Genomic DNA, 16,761 nt, shown 5'->3' on the forward strand with positions numbered 1-16,761 from the left:
ACTCAAAACTTCATCAACTATAAGACTGCTTCTCAAATCTGCAAAGAATTTCCTGTTTATTCGTTTCCGACAAACCGAATGCACTTAAAAACTGCTTTGAAAAGCTAAAATTGCTATTGTCAAAGCATTTTCAACATATGAAATGTTTTTTCTATTTTTTTTTTTCTTCTATTTGTCATTGCTTTATTGAACTTTCAAATTGCCACGTAAGTCAGGGTCGTTTTGACTACACATAATACATATTCAAGATATCAGTTAATGTCATTCTGACTAGTCAGAATGTTAATTTAAGATATCTTAAATAGAAAAGCTGTGTAATTCAAGATATCTCCAAATCATTCAGAGATATCTTAAAAAGAATTTTGACTAGTCAAAATTACAATTCAAGATATCTTAAATTTAGTTTTGTCTAGTAATTATTTGCTTTTAAGATATCTATAATTTAGTTTTCACTAGTCAAAACTACAGATTTCCTATTCAAAATAAATGTAAGATATCTCGAATGTTGTTGTCATTCGAGATATCTTTAATTAGAATTATGACTAATCAAAACTAAATTCGAGATATCTCGAATTTACTTTATGATTAGTCATAATTTGATTGTAGATATCTGAAGTGTGCATTTCAGATAGTCAGTAATTCATTGTAGATATCTTGAATTGAAGTCTCCATACAACTCTATGATAAATCTGACGTCATTTCGACTAGTCAGAATGTAATTAGAGATATATCAAATAGGTATTTTGTTAAGTCAAAATATAATTAGAGATATCTTAAATCGCTAAAACGTCTAGTCATAAAACAATTTGAGATATCTGGAATGTAAGGGCGGCAAAACCGAATTTATTTTAAAACGGCTTGCCGTAGGTTAGCCCCCCTGTTAAACTCGTCTGGAGCCGAGCCTGTCGTCGATGGAAAAAGACAAAAACTAAAAGTAATGTTTCCGAAATATAACTTACCGAATAACCAACGCAGCAATTTCAAACATGGCACTCCAGCGGCCTACTTGCCGTCACTGCAGCCTCCTCGCAGGTCAAGTAGGCCTCGATGTCCATAATCGATCAGCTGGCAGCTCCAGCTGCCATTTTATCTCCTCAGATGTTTCAGGGACGCCAGCAACCAAACAAACCGCCGCTGAGAGGCCATGGTCGGGTCTCTCCTTGTGTGCTGCTCTGTTTGGACACAAAAAATGGCTTCACCAACGTCTTCGGTGGAAGAAGACAAAAACTTAGCATAAGGTTTCCGAAAAATAACTCACCGAAACTTGGCGTCACTGCGGCCTGCTTGGCGTCACTGCGGCCTGCTTGGCGTCACTGCGGCCTGCTCGTTGGCCTACTTTCAAGTACAAGACGCCAAACTAGGCCTCGTCGAACACCGACACGATTTCAGTCGGATCCACAAACATTTCAGTCTTTAGGCTGGCGTCCACTCGGATTCCGCGTGTTGGGAAATCAGAGAACATCGTTTTAAATCCACGTCCCCAAATTCATGAATGTCAGACTGACAGTTCCGTGTCCGTGGAGTCAAGTGCTAGCAGGATCTTTTTTTTTTTTTTTTTTTAAAAACGCTCATGTAGAAACTGCGTCATCTTTATATCCTATATGGCGCATGCGCGTCACGCTCATTGATAACAAAAAATGGCGCCATTCGCCACTGTTGCCAGATTTTAAATTTTCCAGCGCAAACACAAGGTAAAACTAAACCTATAAAACCTGCCCAACTGCAAAGGAACAGTGCAAATTTAAACCTCTAATAAAACTCATGTTAATATCACTATATGTTTTACTCATAATCTATCGCTAATATATTTGTAGAATAATTTAGAGAAACAGAACAATGTAACATTTATTTTTCATAATGTAGGACTGATTTTTTTTAAGTTTTCAAAATGTACATTTTTCTAAGAACTAATACATTTTTAGAAAAAATTAGACAAACCCTAAAACTATAAGAGGGATAAATGTGCTTTTTATATTTTCAAAGCTAAATACCAAACTGCTGCTCCAGTATGTCCTGACTCTTATGGAGAGTGAAGAGTGTCAAATGATAATAAATAACTTATGTAATAATTATTTAAGTGTGCCATTAATTCATTAAAACTCTTCACTGTTCATAGATCTGTCTTTTGATCCATCTTTAAATAATATAAGTTTATTCACAAATTGCTTATTTAAAAAATGTAAGTAATGTTTTGTAAAATAAATTCTTCTTTATCTTTGATTATTTTTTGCAAATATAACTCAACAGATCTTAAATGTTCAGCTTGGATTTAATTTAAATGTAAATTATGAACTTTTTGTCATCTTGATATGTCTGAACTAAATAAACTTTATTAAAAGTTTATTTTAATAAAGTCAGAATCCAGAGCTGTTCAGATTACTACCAACTTCAACTGTGATCTCTACAGAAACAGAGACGCTTGGCCTTCAGTGAAACCACCTGTCAGATCAACTTTTCTGTTGAAAAATCGTTTAGTTTCAACCATATTTATTATCTTTCAAGTCCCTTACTTAACTATTAACCATTTATTTAAGGAAAGTTGTGAAACTGCAAAATAAAACAGAATTTTCCTCCACTTGTCAATTTTCTCTAATGTGTTTTGAAAAAAACATTCAACTTAAAGTAGCAGTAAAGCTGAACTGATAACGTGCAGAGGTTGCATAAAACAACATAGCGATCAAATTGTGTATTAACAGGCAAGACAACAGTTCAGTGTGGCTACACCGCCTAATAACTTTCTGCCATGGCAGCACAGTGCTTCCTGTACATGGAGGAGAAAAATCATAGCAGTCTCTCAGTTCATTGAGCAATACAGAATATAAGCTTTCAAATAGCTTATTTATTATATTTTTATACTACCATAAACCATAAATAGAGTTAAAATGTAAATTTTCTGTGTGTAACTGATATATTTTCTACATTATGCTAAAACCATATCTATGGTTGGGTTAAATTCTCTTTCATGCTCAGTCTTTAGTGTAAGACAGTTTAGGACGCCCCCTTGTGGATTGAAGTAATTCCTTCACTCCTTCCAGAGCCTGAGATTTATTGCTGGTGTGTTTTTCAGAGAAGAAAAGCAACACATGGAAAACATTTAACATTAATTCCTGAAGGTGGGGTCTCTGTGTGCAGGTGAGGTTTTCTGAATCAGTGGGACTGACCACCTGTCTGAGCTCGGGGACGTGGGAGGGGCTCACGGCAGGATCTGTCCTAGGATGCCCTCTTGACTTGGTGGTGGGAGACAGTAGGACTCTGGCTGAGTTATTCAACTCAGTTGCACATTTTTACTAATCTGAGTATGCTATTTATAATAACTATACTGTATTATTTTCCTTATGTTGTAAATTTGCCGTTAGTGTACTACAACTGTCCTTTATCATTCCTCAGTTACACTATGTGTGTAACATACCTGCTATAATTAGCATAATTTGTAATTAGCTTACATCATACCGGTATTATTATGACTATTTATATTAACCTTACAGGAGTAGCAAGCTAAAAAATATATATTTGATTTAAAATGCAGAGGAGTATTTAAATGTGCCATATCATTTAAACTACACACACAATGAGTTCTGGACGAGCAGCTGCATCCAAAACTTACGTCACCAAGTGGGAATGTAGATCAGCCTCCGGAGCAGAGGAGAAGGCTCTTTAGAGGGACAAATCATGCTTTCCTGTCTGGCTAAAGGCCCTGTTCATCTTCCCATGTCTGAATTTTTCAGGGAACAAAGTGACCAGATCAGACATTTTAGAATAATTATGAATGCTTTAGATAAGGCCCATATTAGATTATTATTATTTTTTGTATTTTCCATGCACATAGGGTCTTTTATAGCACAATCAAGTAACTGTGTTAGCTACAGTTGTTGTAAAAATGCTGTATATACCAAACATGACTTAATTTGATGCCTTGAAATTGGGCTTCTATCTTTTTAAGACCGTGGTGCCAAACTTCAGTCCTGCAGCTTTTAGGTGTCTCCCTGCTTCACCACGCCTGGCTCCTATATTATATTAATATTTTGATATAAAGCTCAAAAAAGTTTTTTACTTTTAAACTGGCACTCGGAGAAATATTCATATCCCTTGCAAGCACCCAGACTCCTCTCTCAATGTTTTCATTGCACACTTAGGTATTTTAATCAATCCCATTGTTCCAACGTTGTAGGAACAATTTGCCTTCTATTGTTTCAAAATGACAGCCCACAAGTTCATAAAGAAATGTCTATAAAGACATGCATGAGTGATATCAGTGTGGAAGAATATGGGGGAATTTTACTGCCACAAGTCGAAAGCAGGATTTCAGACTGAAGGAAACAAACACACCCAGTACAACACTTTTATTCTATTGGCTGAGAGGTTGCCAGGCAACGGTACTTTTTCTTCCAAAAGAGCAGAAAAGAATTTGCATGCGAGCAGAGAGGTCTGATCCGAGCAGAGACCAATTCTGAGCAGACTCCAGTTCATCTTTCAAATGCCGGATCTCGTTGTGGGCCATGGCCAACCTGCGGGAACCTTCTTCCACATCCCGCTCCAGTCGGGAACACTCCTTCTCCAAACGTCTTGGTTCACCGGCCAAAGGTGTCTCCCCACCCTGGAAGGGGATGAAGACACATGCTACCAAAATGGACAAATCTGAAGCAATTTAAATGTTTGTAAATAACAAAGAAAGACTTGAGTAAAAATATCCAGAAAAACAAGCTGAGACAGAGACAACACCTTGAGATACGATCTGGAGAAAGATGTATGAGTGGTGTTGGACCTTGAACTTCTGTCATGCAAAGTTTATCTGCTGTTGGCAAGATTAGTATCACTGGAAAAGGCAAAACAAAGAGTGATGTTAGAGAATAAAAAAACTGGCATGCAGAAGATGCCCACAAAGTCAGTTTCATGATCATCCAAATGACAAAAAAGCAGTTTCATAGTTTGTTAGTCCATGCAGAATACAATGCTGCTTAGTATGAAAGTGCTGTTACAAGATCAATAAAGATATTTTACAGATTTTCTCAGTCGCTTCGGTGCATTTCTCGAATCATTCTCAACATTTGCAAAACGGTAAACACATTTCTCAAAACAGTTTGTACAAACAGAACACCATGGATTACCTGCAAAAACCAATGTCTTTCTCAAAATCCTTAGCTCATTTCTCAAAATTAAATATCTGTGTCAGTGAACACGTCAAAGCCTCAATAAGACAAGTCCTTATTTCATCGAGTACAAATAAGACAGTCAAACTGATTAGTAATGTTGTCAATACAAGAGTATCCTGTCCAGTCCCTTGTCTTTTCATTGTCAGAAACGTAACATCGTCTTGTGCTCCTGCTATACAGTATAATCTATATACCGGACAGTTGATGGTTCATGAGATGCAACTTTGAGCTACTTCAGAAAATTGCTCGATCTTTGGTTGAGCTGATGCCTCACACATTTTGAGAACGTCAGGATTCACCTGGGAGCAATGTACCAACTCAGGACAGACTTAGTAAGAAAAGACTAATGAAAATGCATAGAAATATGCCCAATATATTATTACAACTTTGCATGTTAAGACTTTTGCTTAAATGTTGTTTAGGTTGAGATGATTCAAGAGATAACTACACATTTCAGTCAACATGACATAAGCAACAGAAAAGGTAGGAAAAAGTAGAGAACTGTACATAATCACTTTCATGGATATATCAAAGCATTTCAACTGGTTGAAAGAAATGAGAAACTGCTTTTCTTGATGTGCATGAGAGACGCAATAATACGAAGGTTGGGCAAGTAGCTTTGAGAATTACAGTTCTGTTCTGAGAAATGCACCAAAGTAATTGAGAAAAACTGTAATACTGGACAAATGTTCTGAGAAAAGAAAGTTATCCAAACCAACCGAGCTCTATGTTAAAAATCCCCCAAACACTCATCAAAACCTGGTACTAGCTTTAGTGAGCTATTAGTTTTTAATATTGAGCTGACTTGGCTTGGATAGTTTTGTTTCCCATCCATAAATTAAATCAGAATTTGAAAACTGTATTTTGTATTTACACAAGTTTTCTTTATGTGATATTTTTTTCTCGCATTTTAAAGCAAAAACAGAAGAAGTCTGTAAGAGGGCTAAACATGTTTCCTTAGCACTGCAGTTAGAAGCTCGTATACATACTGGTACGAAGGTGTGCTTGCTCTGCAAAGTCTTATGGAGTCCAAATATTTTCTTCCAGGAGCTTTGTAAAGGTCGTGGGGACCTCTTGTGGGTGGGCTGCAAAATTACAATTAATACCAGAAATTATTCCTCTAATAATCAAGAAAAAGGAAAACATATCAACTTTACCGCTGCAACCTATCATTCAATCAATCAAATGCAAAGTGCTTTAATGGGGATAACAGCTTAAGATAAATTATGCAAACAAAATGTTCAGTCTACTACAGATAAAGTAAAAATAATTACTAAGCAAATCCAACTAAATAATATATAAATTGTAAAATTGAGGAAACAGAGTATGTAATAAGTATGTATTGTAAAGAGGAAATAATTTAGAAATATTACAATTCTAAATTTGTAAGATTTTACTTCATTGTAAGAAAAACAAATAGGAACTGAACAAAAAATCTTTGTTTTATAAAATTGTAAAGACTCAAAAATAAAAAAAGGGCTTAGATCATATGCAACAAAACCAAACAAAAATAAAGCTTCAAAAAAATTATAAATGTTCTAAAGATGAATATCATAGTCAGCATATCTAATTCAACATTTAGTTTAGGTTTTTTACATGAAAGAGTCACAAAAATCCTTCTCATGTGACCTGAATCGTCATCGTCAGAGGATTTTGACTATGACTAATTAATACTTTCAAAAAGCAATTAAAGCACCTTAAAATTGGTTCAAAAATGCACTTGTCACTCCCGCAGAGACTTTAGAATCAGTGTGGTGTGAACTCACTTTTTGGTCTTAATCAGCATTATAGACAAATGTTTATAATGGTCAGGTTGCAGACCAGTGCAGCAGAATTCATTAGAGTCTCAGCACTGGACTGGACTGAGATAGAAAAAACATTCTACTCCAATAAATCTCACTTTTTTACCTTGACAGTTTTTATCTGTGAAGACTTTAAAAATTAAACCCACACACCACGAAAATAATAGTACTACTGTTTCACCTACCGCACATATGACGGGGTTCAGTGGTTCTGCGTGGGTCCTCAGTCGACTCTCTGGGTCTCCATCACCAGGATCCTGATTCATCTCAAGCAGGGAAGCCCTCTCCACCAGGAGATACGCCACCTGCTCACTGGGGGAGCTGTGAATCAGCTCAGTGAGACCCTGCTGGTACAACATTTTAGCAACTTCATTTATCTGGGAATCTGGAAGAAAGGAGTAGGAGAGGTGGATGTAATTTAACTCATAATCATTACATTTCTGGGGTTAAAAGTGTTTTGGTGATTTGGTGTTACATGAAGACAGATATTGATAGCAAAAGCAGCACATGTTGCATCAATAAAGTGCTATATTTAATAATTAAGAACAGAAAATAGATAAGAGAAAAGGGAGAAGGTGGCTCATTCCTATGTAATATCATACTGCAGTCACAAATAAGCACTGAAAATGTGCCAGAGGTTTCGTCAACTGTCTATAATTACTCAAACTTTTACACAATGTGCATGTAAAAGTCCTACCTTGCAGTGAAACGAGGTGCAGCAGCTGCTTTCTGAGTTGTTCGTTCTCATCTTGTATCTCCTGAGCCAAAACGTCTTTCTGCTCTGTGAAGATTTTGATCTGCTCCAAGGACTTGCGTACCTTGCAGACAAAAAGATCGTCTTGCTCATCATTACAATCCCAGACAGCGCTGATTAACTGAGCAGTGATAATCTACCTCTGCCATCTCTGCAAAATGTTGCAAGCGTTTTGTTCCCAGATCCTTAGTCACACTGTCCAGACAGCTTCGTGTGTGAAGGAAGGTACGCCGGAGGCCTCAGGTGCAAAACCTTCCTCAGTCAGCCATGTCAAGATCTGCTCCAGCTCCTGGAAGAGGAAGCATAGACAGGATTATGTGAAGCAATGGACAGCACTTTTATGCCTGTAAAGCTTGTATTTATTTATTTTTTGCTTCATGAAATGAATTAGAATCCACAAAGGAAATAAACATCTTCCTATACTTTTAATCAAATACAATGATAAAAGCACCATTCAGTTTTTATACTTCACTAATCTGGAACACACTTATAGAAAACTGCAAAACTGATTAAACACAGTTTTTTAAATCAAGGCTAAATCCATTTTGCTTAGAGATGCCTTTGATTAATAATACCTGGAACATCATAAAGTCTACTTTATGATGATGTTCACTTTATGATGTACATCATTGTTTATCCTTGCATTTTGTCATTGCAATGTGATTTTATTGTTGTTTTATTTTTCTTTCTAGTCATGTAAAGCGTTTTAGAAAATATGTTCTTATAGGGTCTTGCCTTGTCAATCTTCTTTATGTTTTCAGGCACAAATTTAAAAATCTCTCAGGCCTTTTTGGGGTAATTTTTAAAATATAAAAACAAAATTCACTTTGAGCTAACAGCAGAAATTTGATACTTAATTGGATAGATGGATGATCGTGGACAAACAGATGGATATACCTTTTAGACAATGTGACAGTCAATGAAATGCAAAAGAAAAATTCAAACTTCTCCAGAAATCCTATAAATATTACAGCAAGTCATCTTGCAGCAAAGTCGCATAATTGGGTAAATAACTATTTAACGTGCTGAATCTAAACTACACAAATATACATGTTTAAAGCTCTTAATGTGTTCATTAAAGGATAAAACATACATCTGTTTTTAATATATCCGGACTATAACATAAACACTGCATTTACACTTCGTCTTAAGTTTCTGCTAAAAAAGAAAAATGATTAGATAATTTCACTTTTAGAAGAAGTTTGTTTTTTTAAATGAACGTAGATGATTTTTGTTTTTAAGTATATATAATCACGTTCTGTGGTAGTAATGACAGCAAGAGAGCGATATTAAGTTTGAACCGCAGTGATTTGTCCGGTGGTCCCTGAAGACGTCACAGGTTACCAAACTGTTCGGTACGTCACGTTGTTTGGGTGACGTGTTGATCATTTCTCCTACCTTTTTTTTCTTCCACAACTTAACTAAAAACAAAACAAGAATCCAAAAGGGGTGGATGATAATTCTTAACATATTTTAAAACTCTCTTCTGAACTGAGTTTAATCAAATTCGGCTTTGCACATCAAGAGACTGTTGTTTTTTTTTTTATTATTTCCACATTCTTCCATGCAAAAAGACTCAGTTAGATGGAAGCTCATGTATAAATATAAATGTCCAGGTCCAACCATAGTCTTTTATATTTAGTTCTGAACACCGATATGTCATTGTTCTATTTCATTGTTGAAGGAAAGCGAGCATCTGCATCAGTCCAGGTTTCTCTTCCATCTGTTTAACCATCAGCTCTGACCAGCTTTTCTGTCTTTGCTAAGCAGGCCCACAGAATAAAGCTGCCACCAGGGTGGGGATGATGTGCACAGGGCTATGTGTTGCCAGTTTAAATAATATTGCACACTTAAACACCTCCATGCATTTCAAAATCCAAATATATATTTTCAGTTTATTACTCCTGTAAAGTTAAAATAAATAGCAATAACACCTATATGATGTACGGCAAGCCAATTACAAAAAATGTAAGTATCTTACACACATAGCATAGGAATGATTAAGCATCTGATGACATGTTGGTAACGGGGTCCCTATCATATACAGAACTCTTACTTTATGTTGCTGTTATTTTGTTACTCTAACTGTGGTTATTGCAGAAGACTCTTGGATGCACAAGCGCTGTGTGTGAGGTTCGGGGTGAATACCATTAGAGATGCCGTGTGTTTTTCAACAGTCAATAAAGCTGACTTATAAAAGATAAAACTAAAGCTCGTCCATTCCACAGTCCCCATTTAAAAATCTGCTCAGGGCTAAAAAAAAGGCTTGGCTCCAATTTACCCATTTAAAGACAAACTCCAAGGACTTTCTGCTTTATTCATTTTTATTTTAAAAGACTGAGAACATCCCTGTAAAGAAATCAAAATGGTCAGCAAGGAATTCCCAGGAATGAAAGGGAACCAGGATGGATGGATGGGTGGATGAATGAAGGGAACCAGGATGGATGGATGAAGGGAACCAGGCATGGATGGATGAGTTCATCTGGGTCAGAAGGCAGCTTCTTATCAGGACGGTATAGTTAAATCCTCATTTTCTTCTCTCAGATCTGCCCAGCAGGAGAAGCTCGCTGCGTCTCCTCTCTTCCAGCGTCCATCGGCTCAGTGTGACATAGCGACTCAAACTCAACAGGCGAGGCCGTTTTCAGGCTGTTTGATCTCAAATCTCCCCCACCAGTGGCGCCTCAGATGAGCGAGTCGTAGCGACACACCGCCGACCCGTTCGGCTCATTACTGACGGTACCACAGCCCGATTCTATCAAGCTGCTGTGGGACACCTGATGAAACTCTCCCTGCTCAGACCCAAATAAAAAGGAGAAACAGGAACTCAGACATGAATTATTTTCATCAACATTTGTAAGGTTGTTGTGATGGAAAATAAAAATCCAACTGAGAAAAAAGAAGCTGCTGAGTGGAGGACCGAAGGGAAAGAGTCCTCTTCTTCTGGTCCTAACAGGAAGAAGACATTTAAATTTATTCTGGACACTTAAAATGTCTTCGGGTTCTAGTACTAAATGTTCATTAGAATTTAAAGTTTATTGATATTTGAGAATGTGTTTTTGCATCATTGTGCCATAGCCACTATATTAGTTGACAATGGTATTAAAACAACATTATCGTTTATGGCAATAACTTCTGGGACAATTTATTGTCCAGCAAAATTTATGTTGACAACCGTCACAATAAGTTTTGCTGGATGATAAATTGTCCAAGAAGTTATTGCCATAAACGATAAAACGGTAATGAGACCATTTTCAACCAATACAATGGCTAAAGCATAACAATGCAAGAACACAGTCTCAAAGATAAAACTTTAAAAACCAAACTGAGAAGAAAGAAGCTTCTGAGTGGAAGACTGAAGGGGAAAAGTCCTCTTCATCTCAAACTTTAAATTCTAATGAACATTTAACACTGGAACTGGAAGACATTTAGAATATCCTAAATACATAAACAGAATCTACAAAATAAAAGGAATTATAAAGTGCATGGTCTCAATTAAACCTTGTTTTAAAAGAACAATTTTGTTAACAAAACACCAGATTGAAGACTTTATTTGTCCAGTTTTTGGTAGAAACAGAGAAACAAATCAAGCAAATGGAAATTGAGGACAGGAAGGCGACAACAGGACAGGTGCAGGTTCTAGGTCAAGCCCTTTAACGACTCAGAATATAATCACCACTTTTCAAAAACTAACTTCTAAATATTACTTAAATAAACAGCAGAATACCTGCAGCATTCCTTAAGAAAGATTGCCAAGAAAGTTCCAAGTCAACAATCAGGAAGCGACACCTGGGAAAACTTTCAGGGTTTCCTACAGAAAACCTGTGTCCAGTGGAAGAGCTGCTCTTACATCAGCGGTCTGCTGCGTGTTTCGGTTATAAAATGTCAAGTTACAGAAAGTCTGAGGTGCAGGATCAGGAATCAAAACTCAGAAATAACAGCATGTGAAGCCAACGGAAAACTGATGGGACGGCACAATTGGTTCACAACTCCTCAGTCAGTTCAATGTCTTAACTATAAACCTTTACTTTAATCTGTCTTTACCATCACTGGTGGAGAAAATCCCCATCTAAAATAACAACCCAAAGCTTGGTGAGGGGAGGGAATAAAGCCTGGTGGCCCCGCCAGGGTGATAAAACACTTGGAGAAACTGACTTCAGTCTATAGCTCTGGTGGTAAGCGGGAACCCTGTATATATCGTCATCTCTAAATAGGAACACTGTATCTATATTTCTAAGCAATCTTTGGGCTGCTCTTGGTCAGATCCCTCACCTAGGACCGTTTGCCCCGGCAGACCCAACCCAAATAGATGCATGAAGCCTCCGACAGCCCTAGGATCACTGGGACACTCAAACCCCTCCACCACGATAAGGTGGCAGCCCACGGAGGGGAAAAACAAAGACAGAAACAGTTCCATTCTCTGACCTGAACTGATCTGTAGAGAGGCCAGAAGGTGGCGCTCTTGTGTTTCTAACTAAACAACAAGTTTAGTTAGAAACTAAACCTTTTCTAACTAAAAAGCTTAGTTAGAAACTTAGCTTTTTGTTTTCTCAGTTATTTTTCTCTCCACAGAAGCTACACCTGGTCTGGTGTTCTGACTAGCTGTGGTTGCTTCCTGGAAAAGGTCATTGGCTGACATGATGCTGCCATCACCTAACCGTTCTCCCTCTCCTTTTCATTTCCACGAACATGGAAAGTTCTCCTGATCAGTTGACCTGTTGTTGTGTCTCTGCTCTGTCTTCTCTCACCTCCAGTCGGTCATAGCAGGTGGCTGCTGGTACTGAGCTCGGTTCTGGTTCTGCTGAAGATTTCTTCCTGGTAGAGCGGAGTTCTTCTGCTGCACTGTCGCTACATGCATGCTCTGTGTTAGGGACTGCTGTAAAGTCAACAACTCAACACAAGCGATTTGCTGTCGCCCCCTGCTGGTCAGATGGAGTGAATGCTGTAAGTAACGAATCCATACAATCTGTTGGGTTTTATTTGGTACAAACTTTTTCAACTACTTTATAATTAAGTGAACCTAATGAATTGATAACTTGGATCAATAGTAATCTGACTAAATTGAAATGACTTTTTATAAAATGCCTCAACAACATCGTTGTGAATTAGCGTTATAATTATAAGCTTTTAATGTTTTGGTATCTATTTTGGGGGTTTTGAATGTTTTGGTATCTATTTTGGTGTTTTGAATGTTTTGGTATCTATTTTGGGGGTTTTGTATCTATTTTGGGGGTTTTGAACTTTCTTGTATTGGTTGTTGGGGTTTTTGTTTTTTTATATTGTTTATTTTTGGGGCTCATTTATTAGTTTGAAAGTTCAATTTTATATATTGCTAATTCACAACAAATGTCATCTCAATGCACTTTGAAGTAATTTTACTTCAATCACATGTATTCATATTGCTAATGCTATAAGCTCAATTGATTATTAAAGTAGTCTAAAAAGTTTGTACCAAACTAAACTCAGCAAATTGTAAGGAGTCGTTACTTACAGCATTCACTCCATCTGACCAGCAGGGGGCGACAGCAAATCGCTTGTGTTGAGTTGTTGACTTTACAGCAGTCCCCAATACAGAGCATGCATGTAGCGACAGTGCAGCAGAAGAACTCCCCTCCAACAGGAAGAAATCTTCAACAGAACCAGAACCGAGCTCAGTATCAGCAGCCATCTGCCATGACCGACTGGAGCTGAGAGAAGACAGAGCAGAGACACAACAACAGGTCAACTGATCAGGAGAACTTTCCATGTTCGTGGAAATGAAGAGGAGAGGGAGAAATGTTAGGTGATGGCAGCATCATGTCAGCCAATGACCTTTTCCAGGAAGCAACCACAGCTAGTCAGAACACCAGACCAGGTGTAGCTCCTATGGAAAGAAAAATAACTGAGAAAACAAAAGCAGTTGACATAAATTATATACAAAAAAAAAAAAAAGACAAACAGCATAAATACAGACAGATCACAATAAACCAGTCTAAGCCTACTCATAATAAATGCCATAACCATGGTAACGCTAAAATGATGCAAAAACACACCCTCAAACATCAATATACATTAAATTCTAACATTTAACATATCTAAAATAAATAAAACTAAACAAAATTGTTCATAAAAAAAGAGAATGCCTAGAGAAGGCCAAAGTACCAGACTGAAGACTTATCCAGTTTTTGGAAGAAAAAAAAAAAAAAAAAGATAAACTGAAGTCGTTTTGATAAGCGTTTCAAGTTCAGTTATTTCTTCTGTCTGTCGATGGTGGGGGCAATGAAGTACAAAATCCAAAAGAAAAAGAAAAAAAAAAAGACGATCCAGGTGGATTCCTGAACGACAACCGGACAGGTGCAGGTTTAACTCTTTAGCAACTCAATGAATAGTCACTTTTCAAAACTCACACTTGTAAATATCAAACAGCAAAATACCTGCAGTATTTCTTGAGGAAGATTACCGACACTGATGATAGGGTAATTAATGTCATCCATCAGCAGGGGGTTGGAGGAGGAGACGAAAGCCTTTTCTGGTGGATGATGGGGATCCGATGAAGGGCGAATCAGAGACGAAAAACTAGATGATCCAGGAGAATTCCTAAAGGACAAAAGGACAACAAGACAGGTGCAAGTTTAAGGTCAAACCCGTTCTCTGAAGTCATTTTCAAATACTCAAAATACCTCTCTAATAACAGCAAAATACCTGCAGCATTTCTTGAGGAAGACATCTGAGCCCGATGGCAGGGTCACTGAGGTCATCCATCAGCCGGGTGGCATTAAGGTTCTTTTCCGTTGTTGTTGGGGCAATGATCCAGGAGGGTTGCTGAAGGACAACCGGACAACAACAGGACAGGTGCAGGTTTAACTCTTTAGCAACTCAATGAATAGTCACTTTTCAAAACTCACACTTGTAAATATCAAACAGCAAAATACCTGCAGTATTTCTTGAGGAAGATTACCGACACTGATGATAGGGTAATTAATGTCATCCATCAGCAGGGGGTTGGAGGAGGAGACGAAAGCCTTTTCTGGTGGATGATGGGGATCCGATGAAGGGCGAATCCGAGACGAAAAACTAGATGATCCAGGAGAATTCCTAAAGGACAAAAGGACAACAAGACAGGTGCAAGTTTAAGGTCAAACCCGTTCTCTGAAGTCATTTTCAAATACTCAAAATACCTCTCTAATAACAGCAAAATACCTGCAGCATTTCTTGAGGAAGACATCTGAGCCCGATGGCAGGGTCACTGAGGTCATCCATCAGCCGGGTGGCATTAAGGTTCTTTTCCGTTGTTGTTGGGGCAATGATCCAGGAGGGTTGCTGAAGGACAACCGGACAACAACAGGACAGGTGCAGGTTTAACTCTTTAGCAACTCAATGAATAGTCACTTTTCAAAACTCACACTTGTAAATATCAAACAGCAAAATACCTGCAGTATTTCTTGAGGAAGATTACCGACACTGATGATAGGGTAATTAATGTCATCCATCAGCAGGGGGTTGGAGGAGGAGACGAAAGCCTTTTCTGGTGGATGATGGGGATCCGATGAAGGGCGAATCCGAGACGAAAAACTAGATGATCCAGGAGAATTCCTAAAGGACAAAAGGACAACAAGACAGGTGCAAGTTTAAGGTCAAACCCGTTCTATGAAGTCATCATTTTCAAATAGTCAAAATACCTCTCTAAAAACAGCAAAATACCTGCAGCATTTCCTGAAGAAGACATCTGAGCTCGATGGCAGGGTCACTGAGGTCATCCATCAGCCGGGTGGCATTAAGGTTCTTTTCCGTTGTTGTTGGGGCAATGATCCAGGAGGGTTGCTGAAGGACAACCGGACAACAACAGGACAGGTGCAGGTTTAACTCTTTAGCAACTCAATGAATAGTCACTTTTCAAAACTCACACTTGTAAATATCAAACAGCAAAATACCTGCAGTATTTCTTGAAGAAGATATCTGAGCTCGATGGCAGGGTCACTGAGGTCATCCATCAGCGGTGGGGGAGACGAAGGCCTTTTCCGTCGGCCATTGTTGGGAGCAGTCGGGGAGTGGATGGGTCACTTGAGGACTTTTCTCCCCCATCAGTCGCTGGGATTTTTGTTGTCACTGCAATAGTTTTCAAGCATTTACCTGTCGGCCGGGTTCGTTTTCACACAACCCCGACCGAAAAGTAACCAACCCTTTACCCGTCGGGAGAGTTCGTTTTCACACAAACCCGACCGAAAGGCAACCAACCCTTTACCCGTCGGGAGAGTTCGTTTTCACACAAACCCGACCGAAAGGCAACGAACCCTTTACCCGTCGGGAGAGTTCGTTTTCACACAAACCCCACCGAAAGGCAACCAACCCTTGACCCGTCGGGAGAGTTTGTTTTCACACAAACCCGACCGAAAGGCAACCAACCCTTGACCCGTCGGGAGAGTTCGTTTTCACACAAACACCACCGAAAAGTAACCAACCCTTGACCCGTCGGGAGAGTTCGTTTTCACACAAACCCGACCGAAAGGCAACCAACCCTTTACCCGTCGGGAGAGTTCGTTTTCACACAAACCCGACCGAAAGGCAACCAACCCTTTACCCGTCGGGAGAGTTCGTTTTCACACAAACCCGACCGAAAGGCAACCAACCCTTTACCCGTCGGGAGAGTTCGTTTTCACACAAACCCGACCGAAAGGCAACCAACCCTTTACCCGTCGGGAGAGTTCGTTTTCACACAAACCCGACCGAAAGGCAACCAACCCTTTACCCGTCAGGAGAGTTCGTTTTCACACAAACCCGACCGAAAGGCAACCAACCCTTTACCCGTCGGGAGAGTTCGTTTTCACACAAACCCCACCGAAAGGCAACCAACCCTTGACCCGTCGGGAGAGTTCGTTTTCACACAAACCCCACCGAAAAGTAACCAACCCTTGACCCGTCGGGAGAGTTCGTTTTCACACAAACTCCACCGAAAAGTAACCAACCCTTGACCCGTCGGGAGAGTTCGTTTTCACACAAACCCGACCGAAAGGCAACCAACCCTTTACCCGTCGGGAGAGTTCGTTTTCACACAAACCCGACCGAAAGGCAACCAACCCTT

General features: G+C 38.8%; 1 protein-coding gene across 3 annotated transcripts; it reads right to left on the minus strand.

Annotated features, from left to right (window-relative positions):
• Positions 1-4,325: 4,325 nt before the first annotated feature.
• LOC116725251 (uncharacterized) lies at positions 4,326-15,907 on the minus strand. 3 transcript variants are annotated; one of them, XR_004340359.1, is made up of 13 exons: positions 15,614-15,907; positions 15,384-15,503; positions 15,113-15,275; positions 14,883-15,002; positions 14,615-14,777; positions 14,385-14,504; positions 14,117-14,279; positions 7,847-7,995; positions 7,650-7,770; positions 7,138-7,337; positions 6,140-6,235; positions 4,720-4,813; positions 4,326-4,594 (listed from the first exon to the last, which is right to left on the minus strand). XR_004340359.1 is itself a non-coding variant. In XM_032571183.1 (12 exons), the coding sequence occupies exons 8-12, from the start codon at positions 7,853-7,855 to the stop codon at positions 4,346-4,348; spliced, it is 675 nt and encodes a 224-aa protein (XP_032427074.1). In that variant the 5' UTR covers positions 7,856-7,995; positions 14,117-14,279; positions 14,385-14,504; positions 14,615-14,777; positions 14,883-15,002; positions 15,113-15,275; positions 15,384-15,503; positions 15,614-15,898; the 3' UTR covers positions 4,326-4,345. The 3 variants fall into 3 exon arrangements, 2 of the variants coding, with proteins under 2 accessions (XP_032427074.1, XP_032427075.1); XM_032571183.1 differs by lacking the exon at positions 4,720-4,813 and having other exon boundaries at positions 15,614-15,898; XM_032571184.1 differs by lacking the exons at positions 4,720-4,813; positions 14,117-14,279; positions 14,385-14,504; ... (3 more) ...; positions 15,384-15,503; positions 15,614-15,907 and adding an exon at positions 11,493-12,076 and having other exon boundaries at positions 7,847-10,495.
• Between the last annotated feature and the right edge of the window lie 854 nt (positions 15,908-16,761).

This window comes from Xiphophorus hellerii, chromosome 9, assembly GCF_003331165.1.
Source record: "Xiphophorus hellerii strain 12219 chromosome 9, Xiphophorus_hellerii-4.1, whole genome shotgun sequence".
Lineage (NCBI taxonomy): Eukaryota > Metazoa > Chordata > Actinopteri > Cyprinodontiformes > Poeciliidae > Xiphophorus > Xiphophorus hellerii.